We start from the raw sequence: 19134 nt of genomic DNA, 5'->3' as shown, positions 1-19134 counted from the left end.
GGTTCTTAGTAAACATGACACCGTTATTGTTAAGTGAAGAAAAACAATGATTATTAGGGAATGGCGGTTATTCAGAATACATCAACTGCAGTCAGAGACTTTGAGCTAATTAAGAAATACTTTTTCATTGTTCATTTTATAAGGATGAAATGCTTGCACATTTATGCTAAGTGAGAATTCTTTACTCTTTTATTCATCTTTGCCTGTTTATATTTTGTTATGTAATTTAAAACAGTATCCAATAAAAATCATTGGTGAATTAATGAGCAAACTACAGAATGAAGATGAAAATGTATCCTGAGTGTATTCATAAAACTGTCAGGATTTAACTAATTAATATGAATTGGACTTAGATTTTCATTTACTCTGTGGCTTTCCAACATCTTAAACAAATAAAAAGTGCATTGACTCTGAGTATTTACTAATTGCATAGAAGATACTGAATGTGTACTTTGATGTTCAAACAAATAAAAAAAGAGGTGGATTGCATTCCAGCCACAACAAGACTGTCTTTCTGGTTTGGGAGTTTTGATTGCTTTGTTTTGTTTTAAATAAATGCCCCTGGGCCTTCAGAAGTACACATTTTCTGCCTTCTATCTAATAATATTGACTTACTATTTACAATTACATCTTACTATTACTATTACAGCTGAAATATTTTATGCTGATTTTGGATATGCGAGGAATGAATGAATCTTGGGAAATGATTATTATTATCTGAACTCAGAAGCAGTAAAAATGACTTTGTTACAGAAACATTAATACATACCTTAAAAGAAACAAAGTAATACACATTACGGCTTTAGCACTTATCAATATTGCACCAATTCTTTTGACCTTTCCATCTGGATAATATATAATAGCTATTGCTATATGGCAACTCAGCCTAAAACCAATTGGTCTATCTGCAAGAATAGTATGCTATTATTCCACAGTTTATTGATTTTGGGTGTGTGTGTGTGTGGGGCGGGGGGGAGAATCTACTCTCCTCTGCTAGCCATAACTGAAAATGTCAGGGCTGTTTCTCAACTATCTGTTCAGTTGTCCTGTGATTTTGACCTGGCGTTTCATGGATGGCTTTCCTTTTTCAGGTTGTCTGGGTGTTGGCTAGGATTACAATAGGGATATGGAGTATCTGCAGGCTTTAAGCTGGGTAGCCCAGGCTTGTTCCCATGATACATGCAGAAGGCTGTCAGAGGGAAGCTCTGCAAGGCTTGGTGAGGCCTAGACTCAGATGTCATCCAGTGAGCCAGAGGCCTAAAATGTCCCTACAGTAAGAAAGGGACATACCAGGATACCAAGATATACTGAAGGTGTATGAGCACAACAATATATAATGCAGGTGTTTGCAATCTATCACTTCCTTTACTCTTTTTCTAGAATATTTTAATTCCTTAATGTCATTATGCCACTAACATTTTGGAAAATATATTTTCATGTTTGAAGGTGGGATATAAACGACTCTTAAATCTAAGAAAGCCTATAAACTAGCCATAATCTTAAATCAAGAGTAGTATTAATAGAAATTAATAGAGACTAATCCTATCCCCACCAGGAGCACAGTGGCCACCACTACCAGCACTGTTAATGTTGATTCTGTACTAATAATACATTGTCCCACCTGACCCTTCAGAACCTCCTTATATCGTCTAGAAACTATTAAACTTACTGTCATGAAATGTTTGAGAAAGGCCAAATGTGTTTTTCTGAGTAGCATACTGAAAGATAGCATATGCACAGTGATCACTTTATTTATTTATTTAATTACTTATTTATTAAAAGTATCCACCTCCTCCCCTCCTCCTATTTTTCTTACACTCCTCTCTACCCCCTCCCCCTCCCTCTCCAGTCCTAAGAGAAGTCAGGGTACCCTGCCCTGTGGGAAGTCCAAGGACCTCCCCCTTCCAAACAGACTAGGTTCCCAAAAAGCCAGTACATGCAGTAGAATCAAAACCCAGTGCCATTATTTTTCGCTTCTCAGTCAGCCCCCATTGTCAGCCACATTCAGAGAGTCCGGTTTGATCACATGCTTGTTTTCTGTTCTTCATCTGGACCTTTGAGGCTCAGTCCAGGGCTCCAATGTGGGTCTCTGTCTCTATCTCCATCCATCGCCAGATGAAGGTTGTATGGTGATATGCAAGATAGTCATCAATGTGACTATGGGACAAGGTCAGTTCAGGCTCCCTCTCCGCTGCTGCCCAAGGACCTAGCTGGGGACATCTCCTTGGACATCTGGGAACCCCTCTAGAGCCAAGTCTCTTGCCAACCCTAAAATGGCTCTCTTAATTATCTTCTTCCCTGCTCCCATATCTGCCCTTCCTCCATCTCAATCATTCCACTCCCCCAAGCTCTCCCCAATCCTCCCCTTCTCCTTTCTCTCTCCCCATCTCCCCTTCCCCTCACCCCACCCCCATTCCTGTGCTCCAAACTTTTGCCTGGCAATCTAAGAATGGATAAAGAAGATGTGGCACATATACACATTAGAGTTCTACTCAGCGGTAAAAAACAATGACATCTTGAATTTTGCATACAAATGGATAGAAATATAATACACTTTACTGAGTGAGATAACTCAGACCTAAAAAGATGAATATGGTATGTACTCACTCATTAGTGGATTCTAGCTATAAACAAAGGACATTGAGCATTTGTGATCCTAGAGAAGCTTAATAATAAAGTGAACCCAAAGAAAAACATGTATTTATCCTCCTGGAAATTGGAAGTAGGCAAGATCACCAGTGAGCACTTTTCCATGATTTTGTTTCTTATCCAGGCTGCTCACTAACTCTCAGTAGTCTGGCATTTTCTTAGGAGAAAAAATGAAATCAGCAAAGGCTTAGCCTCTCCTCTTTTCTTTTCTAAAGGCATAAGATCAATTCAAGTTAAGAGAGCAAATTGTTGCTTGATGTGTTGCCTTGGAATTTCTGAATGTGTCAAAGGGAACTGTGGGTATAGGTCAGTTGTAGTGCACTAGTCTGGAATGTAAGAGACATGTAGCACTACACACAAACACACACAAAAAATGACCTGTTGGTGGAGCGGCGCTGCTGCGTCCCGCCACCCAGCTAGCTTTACCCAAAATAATTACACAGAAACTGTATTCTTTTAAACACTGCTTGGCCCATTAGCTCCAGTCTCTTATTGACTAGCTCTTACATATTGATCTAACCCATTTCTAATATTCTGTGTAGCCACCACGAGCTGGCTTACCAGGAAAGTTCTTAACCTGCGTCTGTCTGGAGTGGGAGAATCATGGTGACTCTCTGACTTGGCTTCTTTCTCCCAGCATTCTGTCTGTTTACTCCACCCACCTAAGGGCTGGCCTATAAATGGGCCAAGGCAGTTTCTTTATTAAATGAAAGTAACTCCTCCATCAATGACCAGATGTATCTATGATGTCTCCTTGTCATTGATACATTGAAAGTAACATTTTGTCAAATCTGCTTGTCATTCTCTAAGATAATCCCTTTATACTAATCCGTGTTTAATTCCTATACAACTAGTTGTTCCAGACAAGCTTAGTCAATTGGAAGAATCAAATGTTTGATGTGACATATATGTGTCTGTTTTCTTATATTCTGTCATGTAAAAATTCAGAAATGAATTTTTCTATTTCCAGTAATGTGCTAAACTAATGCCAGAGTTTTATGCAACTTTGAGATTCATGAAAGTGAGTTGATTTGTCTTGCATTATAGTCAATGTCATAAGCTAAGTTATTAGAAATTGTCTCTTTGTAGCTGTATCTCAGAATACCTCTGTATATCTTAAATTTGTCTTATGTGTCAGATCTACCCTGTGCTCCAATAATTGGTTTTATCTTTGAGCTCTGGCATGAGTCATTAAATTCAAATTCTTTTTAAAAAGATAAATAGGATTATAATTTTATTGCTGTTTTCTGTTACAAGATAGAATTACTTAATGATGTGCCCTTTATGTTTCTGACAATGAAATAAGGCTGACTTTCTTCCTCGGTCTGGGAGCTATTTGGGGCTTCTGACTTTAGAATTTAAATCTAGCTTAAAAGGGTCTCAGATTCTCTAGTCATTGTTGGACAACCCAGTGTGTAGTATGTAAGTCAGTCTAATAAATTGCCTTTGTAATTGTAAAAAAAAAAAAGTGGTCTCCCATTTTACCTTTTAAGATTTTAATGTCATACCTGATGAACATACAGATTGCAGATAACTGGAGGACAATTCCTATAGAAGATGAGAACAATCTATATTCTGGAATTTGACTTATATCTAAGCATGTAGTTTTATTATGTGTCATTTTTGTTTGTTTTGTGATAGGGTCTATATAGCCTTGACTTGTCAGGTCCTTACTATGTATATCATTTTGACCTATGTCTCTCCAGCCTCTGCCTTCAAAGTACAGGGATTGCTACTGTAACTCTCCCAAGCCCTTTTATGGGATAGAATATCTTGGTTGATCTTGAAGGCAAAGACCATTAAACTTCCAAGTCCGATGGATGCTCCTGAGCAACATGCTTTTATGAGCTACTCTACTCCAGCAATTAGAGACCATTTAATTCATTAGTCTAGATCAGGAGAATCAATAAATGAACCAGTTCTGATTTACTTGATTGTCATTAATTCTGGTTATAATGATATTTTAGATACTAACTCGGAAATGTGGACTCTTATCATCATCATGGTTTTGAACGCTTTACTCCTTACAAATAGATATCAATTCATTAAACACGCATGTGAGATGCCATTGAAGCTATGAGTATTAAACATTAATGTAATAAAATGTTAAATAATATAAGAGTCACTATAGGTAGTAAATTCAAATGATTGTTATCTACTGTTTAGGAGGGAGGGAAAAGGAAAATTCAAAGGGAAGATGTTAATATTTAATTTGCACATTCAATTTTTGAAGTAGATGGAACGTCTTGAAGCTTTATGCTAATGTGTAGAACTCAGATGTTTTTCTGATTAAAGGCAATGGTTTTATTCATTTTTCTTTGTTGATTAGAATAAGTTATTTCAGAAAGAAAATAAGCTGTCAGTCATCACAGTAATAGGTCTGAAAATAGATTCAATTATTTATATAAGTTGTCATAATTGTAAACATTTTTAAGCAAGCAAAGATAACTTTGGCTTTTAAATTCCCATTTTGGTGACAGACAATTAAGATCGGATAAAGTAAAATAATGTGCAAAATAAAAAAATAAAATGTTTCCCCAATTAGTATATTCTGAGAGGTCTGTAAGAGAAGGGAATCTTTTTTTTTTTTAAATATTTATTTATTATATATACAATATTCTGTCTGTGTGTATGTATGTAGGCCAGAAGAGGGCACCAGACCTCATTACAGATGGTTGTGAGCCACCATGTGGTTGCCGGGAATTGAACTCAGGACCTTTGGAAGAGCAGGCAATGCTCTTAACCACTGAGCCATCTCTCCAGCCCAAGAGAAGGGAATCTTATCCTTCATTATCATTGTAGAATTTCTCAAAGTCAAAATACAAAAGGAATTGTTGTTAATGAATATTCCCCAAATCATAAAAAATAGCATTTGATTTTTTTGTTTGTTTTGTCCTTTAAATGTGACCCACTCATATATGTGTAGGAAAGACACATGTGACGTCTAGTGTTAATTGTCAGTTTGACAGAACCTAGAATGCTCTAGGAGATAGGCCTATAGTTACACTTCTTGGGCACTGTCTTGATTGTGTTAAATTGAGGTGAGAAAGCCCATCTATTGTGAGTGGCACCAATCCTTGGCTAGGATTTTAAACTATGTATGTAGCAAAAGGGAACAGTACAGTGACAAGCATGCATCCCTGCCACGTGACCAGGCTCTTCATTTGCTTGCTGCCTTGATTTCTCTATTTTGCTAGACTATGCCATGAAATCTGAGTTAAAATAAACCTTTCATCCCTTAGGTTGTCAGAGTATTTTTCTCTTAGCAGTAGACAAAGAAAGTGAGACCACATTCTTTACTGTCTCTTCTTTATTTTGGTTTTGCAGAGCTGGTGATTGAGTTCCAGGACCTATCACTGAGCTAACTGGCTGCTAAGTTTCTAAAATCTCTTGAGTTGCAATTAGAAGCGAAACTTAAAAGCTAACATATTTGGAAGTAATTTAAATGTAGTGATGTATCTGATTCTGTAATGAACAAGTAAAGTAATTAATTTTTTTTAGGAATAAGAAAATTGTTTTCATGAAAAAAATCACATTCTGGAGCAAAGTATTGTGTTACTGTCAGAGCAATATATTATGAATAATATAAAGGTGCTACCCTAAAATTTCAGGGAGAAAAATGAAGCAATAGTAGGAAGGAAAGTCAAAATTTTAATCATTATTTTATTTTCAAATGGGAATCAACTGATGACTTTTCTTCTGCTTGAAACAATGGCATATTTGTAAATTTTACTTAAAATATATTGTCTTTCTCCGTGTATGTGCACGCATGTGCACACGTGCATGTGCATAAGTGAATGTGGATATTTGTGCATGTCCATGAGTGTATGTGCTCATATGGAGGTCAAGGGTCAACACTGGATGTCTTCCTTTATCACTCTCTTCCTTTTTAATGTTTTGAGAGTTTGCTACAACATCTCATAGTATAATAAGTTTCCATGTCTTTACACTACTTGGGCATACCTAGTCTTGCTAATGTTATTTTGGGGGCACAGATTCTCATAGAACCTATAGCTAACTAATCTCTTTGACTAGTTTGTCATTGAGCCCCAGGAACCTATGGTCTCTGTCTTCCTGGCGCTGGTTTTATAGCTGGTCCCAGCCACACCCATCTTTTTGCTTTGCTTCTTGAGATTCGAACTCAGGCCCTTATGTTTGCATGATTAGTGTCTTACTGGCTGATTCCATGCCCCTCCATTATTTCCTTACATTTTCCATCTGTCTTACTAGAAATACCATCTTACGTTGCAAAATTTTGAATATGAAAATGTATCCGGGCCATGGTAGGCCTTTAATCCCAGCACTTAGGAAGAGGCAGAGGCAAGTGGATCTCAGTGAGTTCAAGGACAGCCTGGTCTATAAAGTGAGTTCCAGGACAGCCAGGGAAGTTATACAGAGAAACCCTGTCTCAAAAAGTCAAAGCAAGAAAAAGAAAAAAAAAAAAAAAGAAAGAAAAGCAAAAAGAAAATGTACTTTACCAGTAGAGACCAATATTTGTCTTTATGATCTTTAATATTAATATGAAAAATTGAGTGTGAATTATCACTTTTTGAGTAAGATTAATGAAATTATTCTCATAGCTACCAATTATTACAGCATGGGAAACAGCTTTCATTATAAATCTTACTCTGATTTACAAACAGTACTCACTGGAATGGTTCATGGTTTACAACATATCATACATTGCATAAATAGCTCTTGTTTTAAATATAAAGAATAGCTCATGTTTTGCAGTATTGTTAGATAATAAGTTCATTGGCCTGTTAATTTGTTAATTAGGTAATGTGTTTGTTTTTGCTGTGTTCACATTTTAAAGTAGATTAACTGATATCCTGACTTTTCCAGGTTTTGCACGTTTTCCTTGCTCAGGATTGGGAAGTACTAGAACATTAAGTTTTTCAGTCTTTGTGTGTTGCCTCCTTTCTGAAGAGTGATGGAGATGCTGTTACATGGAAGAGGACTGATCCTAATTTTCCTCCTGTTAAAGTTGTCAAGAGCTGAAATACCACTCTCAGGTAAAAGCACAATGTCCAATTCCTGCTATGAAATTTTTTAAATTGAACATATGTTCAATTTAAAATTTTTCTTTAATTTTCTATTTAATTTCTTAACTGTTATTAATAGTCACAGCTATAATTTTTAGGTTTGGGTTATTATGTTTAGTTGCTCTCATTACTTTTCACCTTAGTTGTTTTGCTTTTTGTGTAACCTTGGTCTGTTACAAGAAACACAACTGACAGAAAAGTGATGGTTTGTCCTATGTCTAGGATGGCCTGGAATATTACAAAAAACCTTTTCTTTTATATACTTAGTTTATATCTTATTTTAAGGAGAATTTTGATTTAGAAATTACTAACATTATCAAAGCTATAACAAAAGAGGATCAAATAAGCCTCATTTTTTTTAAAAAAATATTTTATTTGTTTTCAGTTATTTATTTGTGTGTTCAGGTGTGGGTATGTGCAAGTGAGTGAGTGTGTCTTTGGAGGCCAGAGGAGGGCAACAGATCATCCTAGAGCTGGGGAACTGGTCTGATACTGGAACTAGGAAATGAACTTGGGTCCTTTGCAAGAGCACTGCAGGCTCTTAACTGCTAAGCCATTTCTGCAGATCAGAAGCCTCATACTCTTCCCCAAAACTATTTGTACTTAGAAATGGAAATAATGATTTATGAAAATAACAAAAGGTCATGTTAGAGTTCAAAATTGTATTACCTAATACTGCCTTCCAATTTAGTGTATTCTAGAGTGTGAATTATTTTAAGTCATCTGCCACTGAGCTTATGAATATATATTTATAATATCTTGGTAATTGCATGCAAAAGGTTAGTAGTCATCATCCATCATTTTCCACAAATTATATTATTAATAGTTCTAAAGTAATGCAACTGTAAGCATACTTCATGTAATGGTTTATAAAGGATGAGATGTGGACAATCGAGGACTGTTTTTAGCTGTGAAAAAGCCTCGAAATGTGATTCAGATATGTTTATCATGTGTTTCTACCAGAGTCCCTTCTGTGTCTGCTGTATGTACTGTAGAAGGGTATGAGTCCTTTGTTTATTAGAATCTCAACATGGAAAAATAGCATTATGGCTCATACAAATTCCAAAGAAATCATCTTTTTCTCAGATAATTTAATGAATTTTTTAAGAGTACTAGTAGTGAGGTAAAATATTTTATTGAAGTACTTACACTCAGTGTGACTAGAGAGCAAGAAAACCTTTTGGGATGTGTTGTAAAATCACTTCTGATGGTCACTTTGAATTGCTTTAAAGAAGCTGTTATACATCACACAATGTACTGGTAGTCCAATGCTGTCTTGATTCCTCAGGTGAGAATCTACTCTCTCCTACTCTTAACAGGTGGTTAAGCCTCTGTTTCTGTATTCTCAACTGTTAAGGAAGTTTAATTCCCTGTTCTGCATGAATGTTTATATACATGTGTACATTTTTTCTAATAAGCTAAAATCTTGCAGCTTTTACAAGTTCATCAAAATTTATCAGTGACCAACTGAGAATTTAAACACCATCATAATTAGATTCTCTCATTAAAAGAAATTATGTGGGTTTTCTGTTTTATTTTGTTGCTGTTGTTTTTGTTTTGGCCTGCAGATGCATGCCAGGTGTCAAAATAGGTCTGAAGATGGCAATGAATACCCTGGGGCTAGAATTAGATCATGGTACAACACCTTATGTGTTCTTTGTACCAAACCTAGGTTCCTTGGACAGGTAGCAAGTGCTCTTACTGCTGAGCCATCTCTCCAGCCTCATTAAATTTTCACAGCTAAAAACAGCAAGGGTGCATGTGGTATTTCAGATTCAAATGTCTGACCTTATTCTCTAACAAACATATACATGCTCCCTGTTTTGCACTTGTTCTCCCGTGATGAAGAATGCAAAGTTTTGTATTAGCTCACGTCACTTGTTATTAGTCTGATAGTCTCTGTTACTTATCTCTCATGCTATAATGTCTTCAGACAATTGTTATAAAATATTAATAGCATGTTTTCAGAGCTACTGAATATTGCCCATTTATTTTGGCACTCTAGAGTACTCACTAGCAAATGCAACCAAGGCAGGTATCCAATTTGAATGTCAACGAGTCTGGTGTCTCTGTAATTGGTCTAATTATAGAGGAAAGGATTTGTAATGTGGAATATATATTCATACAAACACCCAAAGGTTATTAGCTCCATTCCCTGAATAATTAGTTATTGCAAAGCCCTTACAACGTTAGCAAATTTAAGAAAGAATAATGTTGTAATAAACAAGTTGTTCTCAAGTTCTTAGCTGGTATCTTTGGGACTGCTGCTGTGCCTCTCTCTACCATTTGTAACTGCAATGGAATTTACACAGGATGAACTTACAAGGAGTCCAATACTCAGTCTGCCTAAAGGGCATTAATCAGAAATGAGACTACTGTCAATGTGGAAGCCTTTAACAAATACTAACGTGGTGATCGGTATTCACTGGATGAAGCCTGAATTTGAGCTGGCAACAGTGTAATTTACCATTTTTGTTAGGCAAAAAGAAACCCTGACTGCTCTTTGGACCGGAGAGGGAGGGGGAGGGGAGTGGGATGTGGGGAATGGGGGGAGGGGGAGGGTAAACGGAGGTGGGGAGGAGGCGGAAATTTTTAATTTAAAAAAATTAATAAAAAAAGAAAAAAGAAAAAAAAAGAAAATAAATGCAATCTTAAAATTGGGAAGAGCTTTCGGTTATTAAGTCTAAACTGGCTGTTGATGCTTAAATGATGGTTTTTGGATGCTTCAGGAACTCAGAGATACATTTAGATTACCTATGAGATCCAAGTGTTTGGAAAATAATATCCCAGTGACAGTTCCTACCCCCTTTCACTTTCATTGTCATCTGTACTGATTCTTTGAAATCTATAGTAGAAAAACTTCTCTTTTCCTATCACAAATAATGGCATGAGTTCTGAGCTGTCCAACATGCAAGGTGTATCTCATGGTCATACACTCATATTCATATACCCCGAAACCAGCAAAATTTTTCTTAAGATTAAAATTGTTAAATCCATAAAACAATATTAACTTTGTTAACGCTCTACCTCTAAAGAATACTGGAACACACTGTAAAATAGATATAAAATAATTCTGCTGCATTAAAGTGAAAGGATTTCCTTGTTTTTTTCAATTATATCATTGGTTCAGTACACAATATTTTTACTTGAAAGTATGACTGACAGACTAATTATGGTTGGTCAGATGTTTGCAGGCAGATATTTTTCCCTCAGAGGAAGGAAATCATCCTGACATTTCAAGATAAACTGGTAATATAAGTATGATAACTGTCAATGACCAAATCTGATTGTTCAAGTAAAAATTAGACTTGTAGAAGCCTGAGGCCAAAAGCTTTCAAACATCAGTGACTTTCCTGATTAGATCAGTGGCAATGCTGAATAGAGTGACATGCTTTGATTGCCTGTTAGAAAAAATACAAATATTTGTCAGATCTACATCACTCAGAAAACCTATATATTTTTTTAAAAGACTACTGTGTGCTGGTCCAAAAATCATACATAGGACAAAAAGTCACTAAAATTGTATAATACAATAGAATAAGAAGAAGCATATTGGTTAAGGTTTAGATTCACATTATCATAGATGTTTAAGAATAAAATAATAACCCAAATCGTCTGACTGGAATTTATAACTTCCCATTCCTTTTATTTGCATGTTCATAGGAAAGTTGAATTTTGTACGTTTTTAGTCACATTGGCCTATTGCAACATAAAGAGTGCAGAAGTAAACATGAGAGTCCTGCCATCTCTTTAGAAATGACAGAAGTGCAATCATGTAAAATAATGAAACCCTTCTTCCGGTATCTAGAGATTTCCATATGATATTATTTATTGTAACCTATTATGGATTTATTTTAAAAAATAAGTGAACATATGCAGTTTTAACTTTCTATGTAGTTAAAATTGTTACTCATAATCTGGTTAAACAGGGACCATTTGGGTACCTTGTAATTTTGAAGAGGGTGAAGAAATAAAGGCCTGGCCCAGTGTCCTGGGGTTGAAGGTTCTATCTGTACCTTTCCTTTTGATTACCCAGTAATCAGTTCCTTGTCTGTAAATTACCTTTCTCAAAAACACACATGCCACAGTCAGTTTTTGTTACCTACTGCTTTGTAATTCCTTATAAATTAATAATACAAATTAACAGCTGTCAGAATTAAACTAAAGAATGTCTCAACTTGAAAATGACTGAGTGCTTGCTTACTTAACATATAGCATTATGTACATAATTATCTCTGGTTTATTTCAAAACTTAATCCAAGTGCTTGTCTTCAGCATCCGTGAATTTTGTGAACTCTTATTTTAAATTGATTTTAGAATGGGGAATGACAATTCAAGTGAGGAAGAGAAATAAGGATAAGTTCATGAATGGGTAATGTCAAATTCCAAGGAAGATTTGTAGAAAAGTATTTATCAACAAAAATAATAAATAAAAATCAAAGAAAGAAGAAAATCCTTTTGCAATAAGTATGGACTTTTGGCAGATCTTAGCTATTAATCAATGATTTCAGACTATCAGTACCACACTAATCACACATTGCTTGTAAAATGATTTTGGCAATTATCCCCAGAGTCAGTTCCATTATATCTATATCTGACAATTTATCATATATTGATACTTCAATAATGGAAACCCTATAATGCCCTGTATATCTATTGAAATACATATTAACTGGAAAGAGAGATGGAAAATAAACATGCCCTATACTAGAAGAAATACAAAAAAAGACACAGGATGCCAATAGAGTGAAAGATGCTAAATTAGTTAATTATAATATCTATATAGAAGCAGTGAACATTACAGAAAAACTTTCCAAATGATAGCAATTTATAAAAATCAGTGTACATGCCTACATAAATTGGATGCCAATAATATTAAAAATAGATAATAAAGTTATAACATGATGTTTTTCTTGTGTTTTAAAAATTGTCCCATATTTCTGGCATTAATTGAAAGTTATATATGACGCAATATAAAATGATGGCAGGGGAATATTTTTCTTAGACATAAATATATGTTAAAAAGAAGTAAAATTCTTGGGATAGCCTTTTGCTTATTACTGTGGTAGAGTATTTGTAAAAGTAAATAAAAAACACCTATGAGAGGACAGATTTGTTCTGGTTCATAGTTTGATGGGATGGACTCCATTGTGTCAGGGAAGGTGGTGAGAGGCAGACGTAGCTGGTCAGTTTACACTCATACTCAAGAAGAAAAGAGGGGTGAATGGTGTTCAGGTCGTTACCCCATTTTCCAATATCCGTATTTCCAGCCCGTTGCTGTTCACATTTCATAATCAGGATGGCTCTCCCTTTCTCCTTTAAACCTTTTTGGAAACACCTAGATAGATGCACTCCATCATGTTTCTTGAGCAGTTCTAAATACAGCCAAGTTGACACTGAAGATCATCCATCACACTGATGATGTAGAATGCACATGTTGTTCTGTTACTTAATTTTGTCCTGTTTTCTAAAACCTCCTTCTTCAAGTATATTGTTTTGATATTCAGTTCAACAGGTACCAACAATCATAAAGCAGTCGTATGTGCAAGTTGCCTTTCCCTTTGATGAGTATTTTCAAATTGAATGTGAAGCTAAAGGAAACCCAGAACCAAAGTAAGTATATTAGAAAATAATATAATATAATTTTATATAAATAAAACAATACAATAAAATTAAAATAAAATGCTTTCACATATCTATTATGTCATGGATCACATAGATACGTGAAAACATTTTATTTTAATATATTATTTTATTTATATAATATATCATATATATGTGAAAGTATTTTATTTTATGTTTGTTTAATGTGACTATCAAAGTTACAATACAAATCTACATATGGTTGAAACGCCAGATTTCCAAGTAAATGGTAGTTAAGTCAACTGTTGTGTGATATTTTGATTGTATTTGGCAATGAAGTTTGTTTTTGAATCAGAGGGCAGAGCTAGCCACTAGCCTATCAACCACTGATGTTTTGGAGGACTGAAGAAGTAGTAAGACGGGGCTTAGAGATATCTTATTCCTTTTGGATGGAGGAATGGAGAGGTAGGAAGGAAGTCACTAATGACTGCTCTGTGGCTTCACTGATCTTTCAGGTTCTTACCCTGGTATCTGACTCCTTATTTTTTATCATTATGAATAATAAGATAAATGCATCAGTTCTAAATTCAAATATGTTTATGTATGTTTCACAGGCATGTTTACTTATTATTCATGCAATTATTCATGTGTGATTAGAACGTAACTATTTTTTTCTCAAATTCAATTCTGGAATATCTTTCTAAAACTATAATGACTTTTCCCCTATAAATCTACTGTCATTATTTATAAAGAATGTCCCCATAGAAATAATGAGAAATAAATTTATCAAAGGATCGATCTATAGAGTTTCTTACCACTGTAGTACTTATAAGAGGAAAAGCATTGAAATGTGTTAAAAATTAAACAATAACCCATGACAAAAATATGATATATCTTCATAAAATTACTTTTAATATTATTTTAAAACTAACAGCTTTTAACTGGAAAAATTATATATTTAAGACAGATTCAAATGTGTCACACACTTAAAAATGCCAGATAAAGGGGATTAATGGAATTTGTATGTGAGTTTGTTTGTGTGTTTCTTCACATAAGCATATATTCAGAGAAGCACATTCCATACTTGTCTTTACTTCATGTGCTATAATATAGCAGTAATCCAGAATTATATGTGGATATATATATATATATATATATATATATATATAGAGAGAGAGAGAGAGAGAGAGAGATTTTTAAATGCCTTCAATTTAAAAGAGAATAAAACTATCTTCACTCTCCTTTCTTGCTTTTCACTGTATTTTCCTTACTTATAAGATTTATTGGATTTGTCTTTATATACTATTAAGATTTATTATATATATTTAAAACTCATAAGTTCTCTTGATTTTATCATTTGTACATTTATTTATTAAAACTTTTTAGAAATAAGAAACGTCACCAATACTTAGGGTAAATTTTCTTTATCTTCTAGATTTTCATGGACTAAGGATGACAAGCATTTTGATCTTTCTGATCCTCGGATAATTGTATCTAACAATTCAGGCACATTCAAGATCCCAAATGAGGGACACATCTCTCACTTTCAAGGGAAATACCGCTGTTTTGCATCTAATAGACTAGGAACTGCAGTATCAGAAGAAATAGAATTCATAGTTCCAAGTAAGTGTTCATGTAGAGATTTCATTGAGTAGTCTAGTAAATTATTAATGGAAATCATGCCATCTACAGAAATAAATCAGTATATATTAATCCAGCATATTTTTCATTTACTAGAAAAATTATCTTCACAGTATAATATTTATAGTCAGATATTGTCAGAATTGTGCTGTATTTCAGTAACCGTCTATCTAACCTGGGGAAAAAAGAGTTATTTTCCATATATGATGATGATGATGATGATGATGATTAGCTAATATATGTTTGCTCAGTATTCAGTATCAGACAATCTCAAAGCTTCTATCTCAACACAAAGACACTCTGATATCAGTTTAGTGCAGTTCTGTCAGGTTTCAGGACCCATATTCTTCATGCAGTTGTGAATCTAGGATGATATATCTCATAAAACATGCAACCTCACATCCCCAGTCAAAGAGTCTAAGACAAGAGCACAAACAGATGTTTATAGATCTTTAAATGCTTCTAGCGTGTCTAGGAAATTCTTTCACCTGCTGCCAGATCGAGAAAAGCTAGCTGCATAATCCCAGAAAACAAAATCATTTCCCTGTAATAGAGTAGAACCAGCCACGGGCGGTGTATACAGTAAGTAGAAATCATGACAAACAGTAAACCCTTTCAAGTTAAGACTATCATTGTCTAAAATTATCACCAGTTTCTGGTGTCTGATTCATTGATGTAACTCATCTTTGTGCATGAAATGACCGCATTTCCCCCCGATCTATGGTTTCTAACTTTATACAGCTTTAACCAAAATTTTAAATGGTTTCTAGGATAAATTCTTACATGTAAAAATATCAATTAGCCTCTTTGACAATTTTTTTGTAAAATCTTATAAACATAAAGAACTCTGAAATGTTGTACACCTTTTAGAATGTGGAGCCATGCTAAAAAAAATTTACAAATGTTAAAGTAGCAAATAATGATGAATTATTTTCTTGAAAGTCAAGCGAGAGTGCTGTTTATAAATTGTTGTTAACAACTTATAAAATTCTAAAGCACTAAATAGTGAGCAAATTTAGACCCATATAGTAAACACATTCAAATTTATAATAAGACTGAAAATACATATCAAATGAATGATTATCAGACCATGTGGTATAAAGAAAAAGTGAGAAAGAAAAGATATGGAAAAGAAGTAAAATAATACAGGAAAAATGAAAAAAGGTAATCTAAAATACATCACAAACTGAATATAAGAGTAAATTAAGTGAGTAGCCATGCAGAATAAAATATCTAGACCATAAAGATTCCAAATTTACAAAAAAATAAAAATGGAGGAATTATCATAGTTAAGATATTCAAATTAGCATAGATTAACGATAGTCAAAACTCATCTTACTTTCAAAAGTCTTTCTAGAAATTAAGTACTTAAGCAAATATAGTATTAAAACAAGGGAGGCAATAATAATATGCCTACAAAAAGAACAGATAAATATGTCATAATAACATCATTGGGTGGTAATTCAAGCAGAAAAGAGCATTACTAATGACATATAAAATTTAAGTTATCTGAGTTTAAGCCAGAACTAATAAATGTGTATGGAGTATCACACCTAAACTGTAGAAAGAACTATTTCATGAGTTTGGGAAAAATGGTACAACTGGTGATCCCTTGAGCTGTAAAAAGAATATCATCATAATATAATTGAACTAGAAATCAATGGCAAAATTCAATAAAAGTCTTCTATTTTGAAAAGTAATATATTCCTAACTCACAGGTTAAATAAGTAATGATAGGGAAAACAGTGAAAATTGTGGTTTGAAAAAGTCTACATGAAAAGATATATTGCTTATTGCTACCATGAAAACATTTGTTGTAATAGGAGCGGCGGGGCTGCGTCCCCGGCACCCGGCCGCCCGCATGGCTTATGCCCCAAAATAATTACACGGAAACTGTATTCTTTTAATCACTGCCTGGCCCATTAGTTCCAGTCTCTTATTGGCTAGCTCTTACATATTGCTCTAACCCATTTTTAATATTTTGTGTAGTACCACGAGCTGGCTTACCAGGAAAGATCTTAACCTGCGTCTGTCTGGAGTGGGAGAATCATGGCGACTCCCGACTCGGCTTCTTTCTCCCAGCATTCTCTTCTGTTTACTCCACCCACCTAAGAGTTGGCCTATCAAATGAGCCTAGGCAGTTTCTTTATTATTTAACTAATGACCTTTCTCCATCAAACATTCTTTAGAGGAGTATACAATGTCTTTCAAACTTATATGAGAAGGAACAATAATAGACATTAATTATAGAGACTTATTATGTGACAACTTTAGAATGAAAATTAATGAGTGTGTGTGTGTGTGTGTGTGTGTGATACTAATTCCAATGGTGTGCAACATTTACTGGGAGACACATACATGTTCAGTAAAGAGGAAAATGAGATCTGAAGAAACGACTCAGTCAGTAAAGTGCTTTTTATGTAAGCATGAGAACCTCTGAGCCCAGAATGTTGCTCCTTGTATTCTGGATATTTTTCATTCATCTTGTCACATTCCATAAACATATGGCAAATAAACAAGAATTCTGAGTAAAATTACTCTGTCAATTAAGGATGGATAAACATCCATCCTGCTGTCATCCATTACAGTGGCTCGTGCCCGTAATGTCAGTGCTCTAGCAAAGACAGAACAACAGACAGATCCCTGAAGCTCATGGGCTAGATAGTCTAGTTCAGTGATAGAGCCTGTCTCAAAATGTATGGTGGAATTATATCAGGAAAGGCACTAAATTATCTTTGGTACACACATACACACAAACACAGTACAAACATAAAAAATGTTGCATAATATAGATAAACAGAGACTGAATAAACAATTTTTGTGGATCAGAAGACTCAACAGAGTTAAAGTGTCCATCTATCTTTAATTTACACAGAATAATTTTAGTCAGAATTCTTGTTTATTTGCCTGTATACTTATGAAATGTGACAAGATGAATGCAAAATATCCAGAATACAAGGAACAATTAGAAAATTCTTAAGGTTTAAATATAGTAAAGACTTTGCTTATCATGTATCAGGTCCCAGAATAATCATAAATAATTAGGCTGGTGTGATTTTGTGTGGGATTAAAAAACCTGAATTGACCATATAACAGTTTGATAAACCCATAGACAAACCCCACTTACTAGATGAAAACAGAAGCTGAATTTCTCCCTCAATCTTTCCCTCACTCTTCTATCACTCCTCATTCTCCTGCCCTTCTTTCTCGCTCCCTTTCCTCTCTCCCCTCTTTCTGTTCTCCATCCCTTCATCTTTTCCTCCCTCCCTCCATCTTTCCCTCTCTCCCTTCTTATATCTCTCCTCTCTCCATCCCTCCATCTTTACCTCTCCTTCCTTCCTTCTTGCCCTCCTTCCTTCTCCTTCCCTTTTTTTCTCCCTTCCACACTCCAGCATTAACTGGTATGTAACACTTTCTAATGGACCTACAGGGCCCTACACTTGGCATTTTATCTCATTGTGCATCCCTACATTGTCATTGTATCTCATGCATATTAATTCATTATAAGTGTTCTGGGTGTGTTCATGGCTTATCCACTATCAGGAAAAGCATCTTAATATTTTTTAAAAAAATGATAAACAAACTTTAGAAGTTTGGAGATGACATATATTTATTATTTTAGTGAAGATCTTATAACAGTCTACCCAGAGATCAATAGCTTTCATTCAGTCTTGGATAATTGAAACTAGGGTTTCAAAGTTCCTTAATTTTTAAACAGAAAATTAAATGACCTGGTTTTGTGAAGGTAAGAATCCATTATTCTGGTCTTGACTGAGATCTCTCTCTCTAGCTTCATTCCTTTGATAAATTAATAGAGTGGGGTTTTCTCCTTCCCTCCTTTTCTTTTCTTCATTTCTTTTCATCAATGTTAGCTTCAGCTCAGAATTCTGTATTATTGTTAAACACAGTAAATTTGCAAATAGAAAAGAGACAGCAGTGTAACAGCCAAGGGGAAGGGCCACAAGTGACTTTTTAGTGGCCTCTCTCCTGTTAGAGTTTCCTCTTAAGATATAAGTACAATGAAGGCATATATCAACCCTTTATCTTAGGATATTGTGTCCCAACCTCCTAAAAGATGAATTCAACTAGGTTACTCCACTTTCTTTGCCCAGGTATCTGTGATTTTCCCTCACACAACAGGAATTTGGAGAGTACCAGTATTTGTGCTTGATATATACATTTATTTATTTGTACATACGTACCATGCACCAACAGA

General features: G+C 34.6%; 1 protein-coding gene across 8 annotated transcripts in view; it reads left to right on the top strand.

The window, feature by feature from the left end:
* Chl1 (cell adhesion molecule L1 like) overlaps positions 1–19134 on the top strand; it is a 218045-nt gene that overhangs the window by 118364 nt on the left and 80547 nt on the right. For all 8 annotated transcript variants that reach the window (XM_057769448.1, XM_057769457.1, XM_057769390.1 and 5 more), the window contains 3 exons: positions 7495–7664; positions 13202–13307; positions 14713–14900. In XM_057769448.1, the coding sequence (XP_057625431.1) occupies positions 7583–7664; positions 13202–13307; positions 14713–14900 (376 nt within the window). In that variant the 5' untranslated portion in view covers positions 7495–7582. The remainder of the gene's footprint in view (positions 1–7494; positions 7665–13201; positions 13308–14712; positions 14901–19134) is intronic.

This window comes from Chionomys nivalis, chromosome 1 (assembly GCF_950005125.1).
Source record: "Chionomys nivalis chromosome 1, mChiNiv1.1, whole genome shotgun sequence".
NCBI classification, from domain to species: domain Eukaryota; kingdom Metazoa; phylum Chordata; class Mammalia; order Rodentia; family Cricetidae; genus Chionomys; species Chionomys nivalis.
The sequence above is the reverse complement of the archived record's forward strand: the minus strand, read 5'-3'. Positions and strand labels throughout refer to the sequence as shown.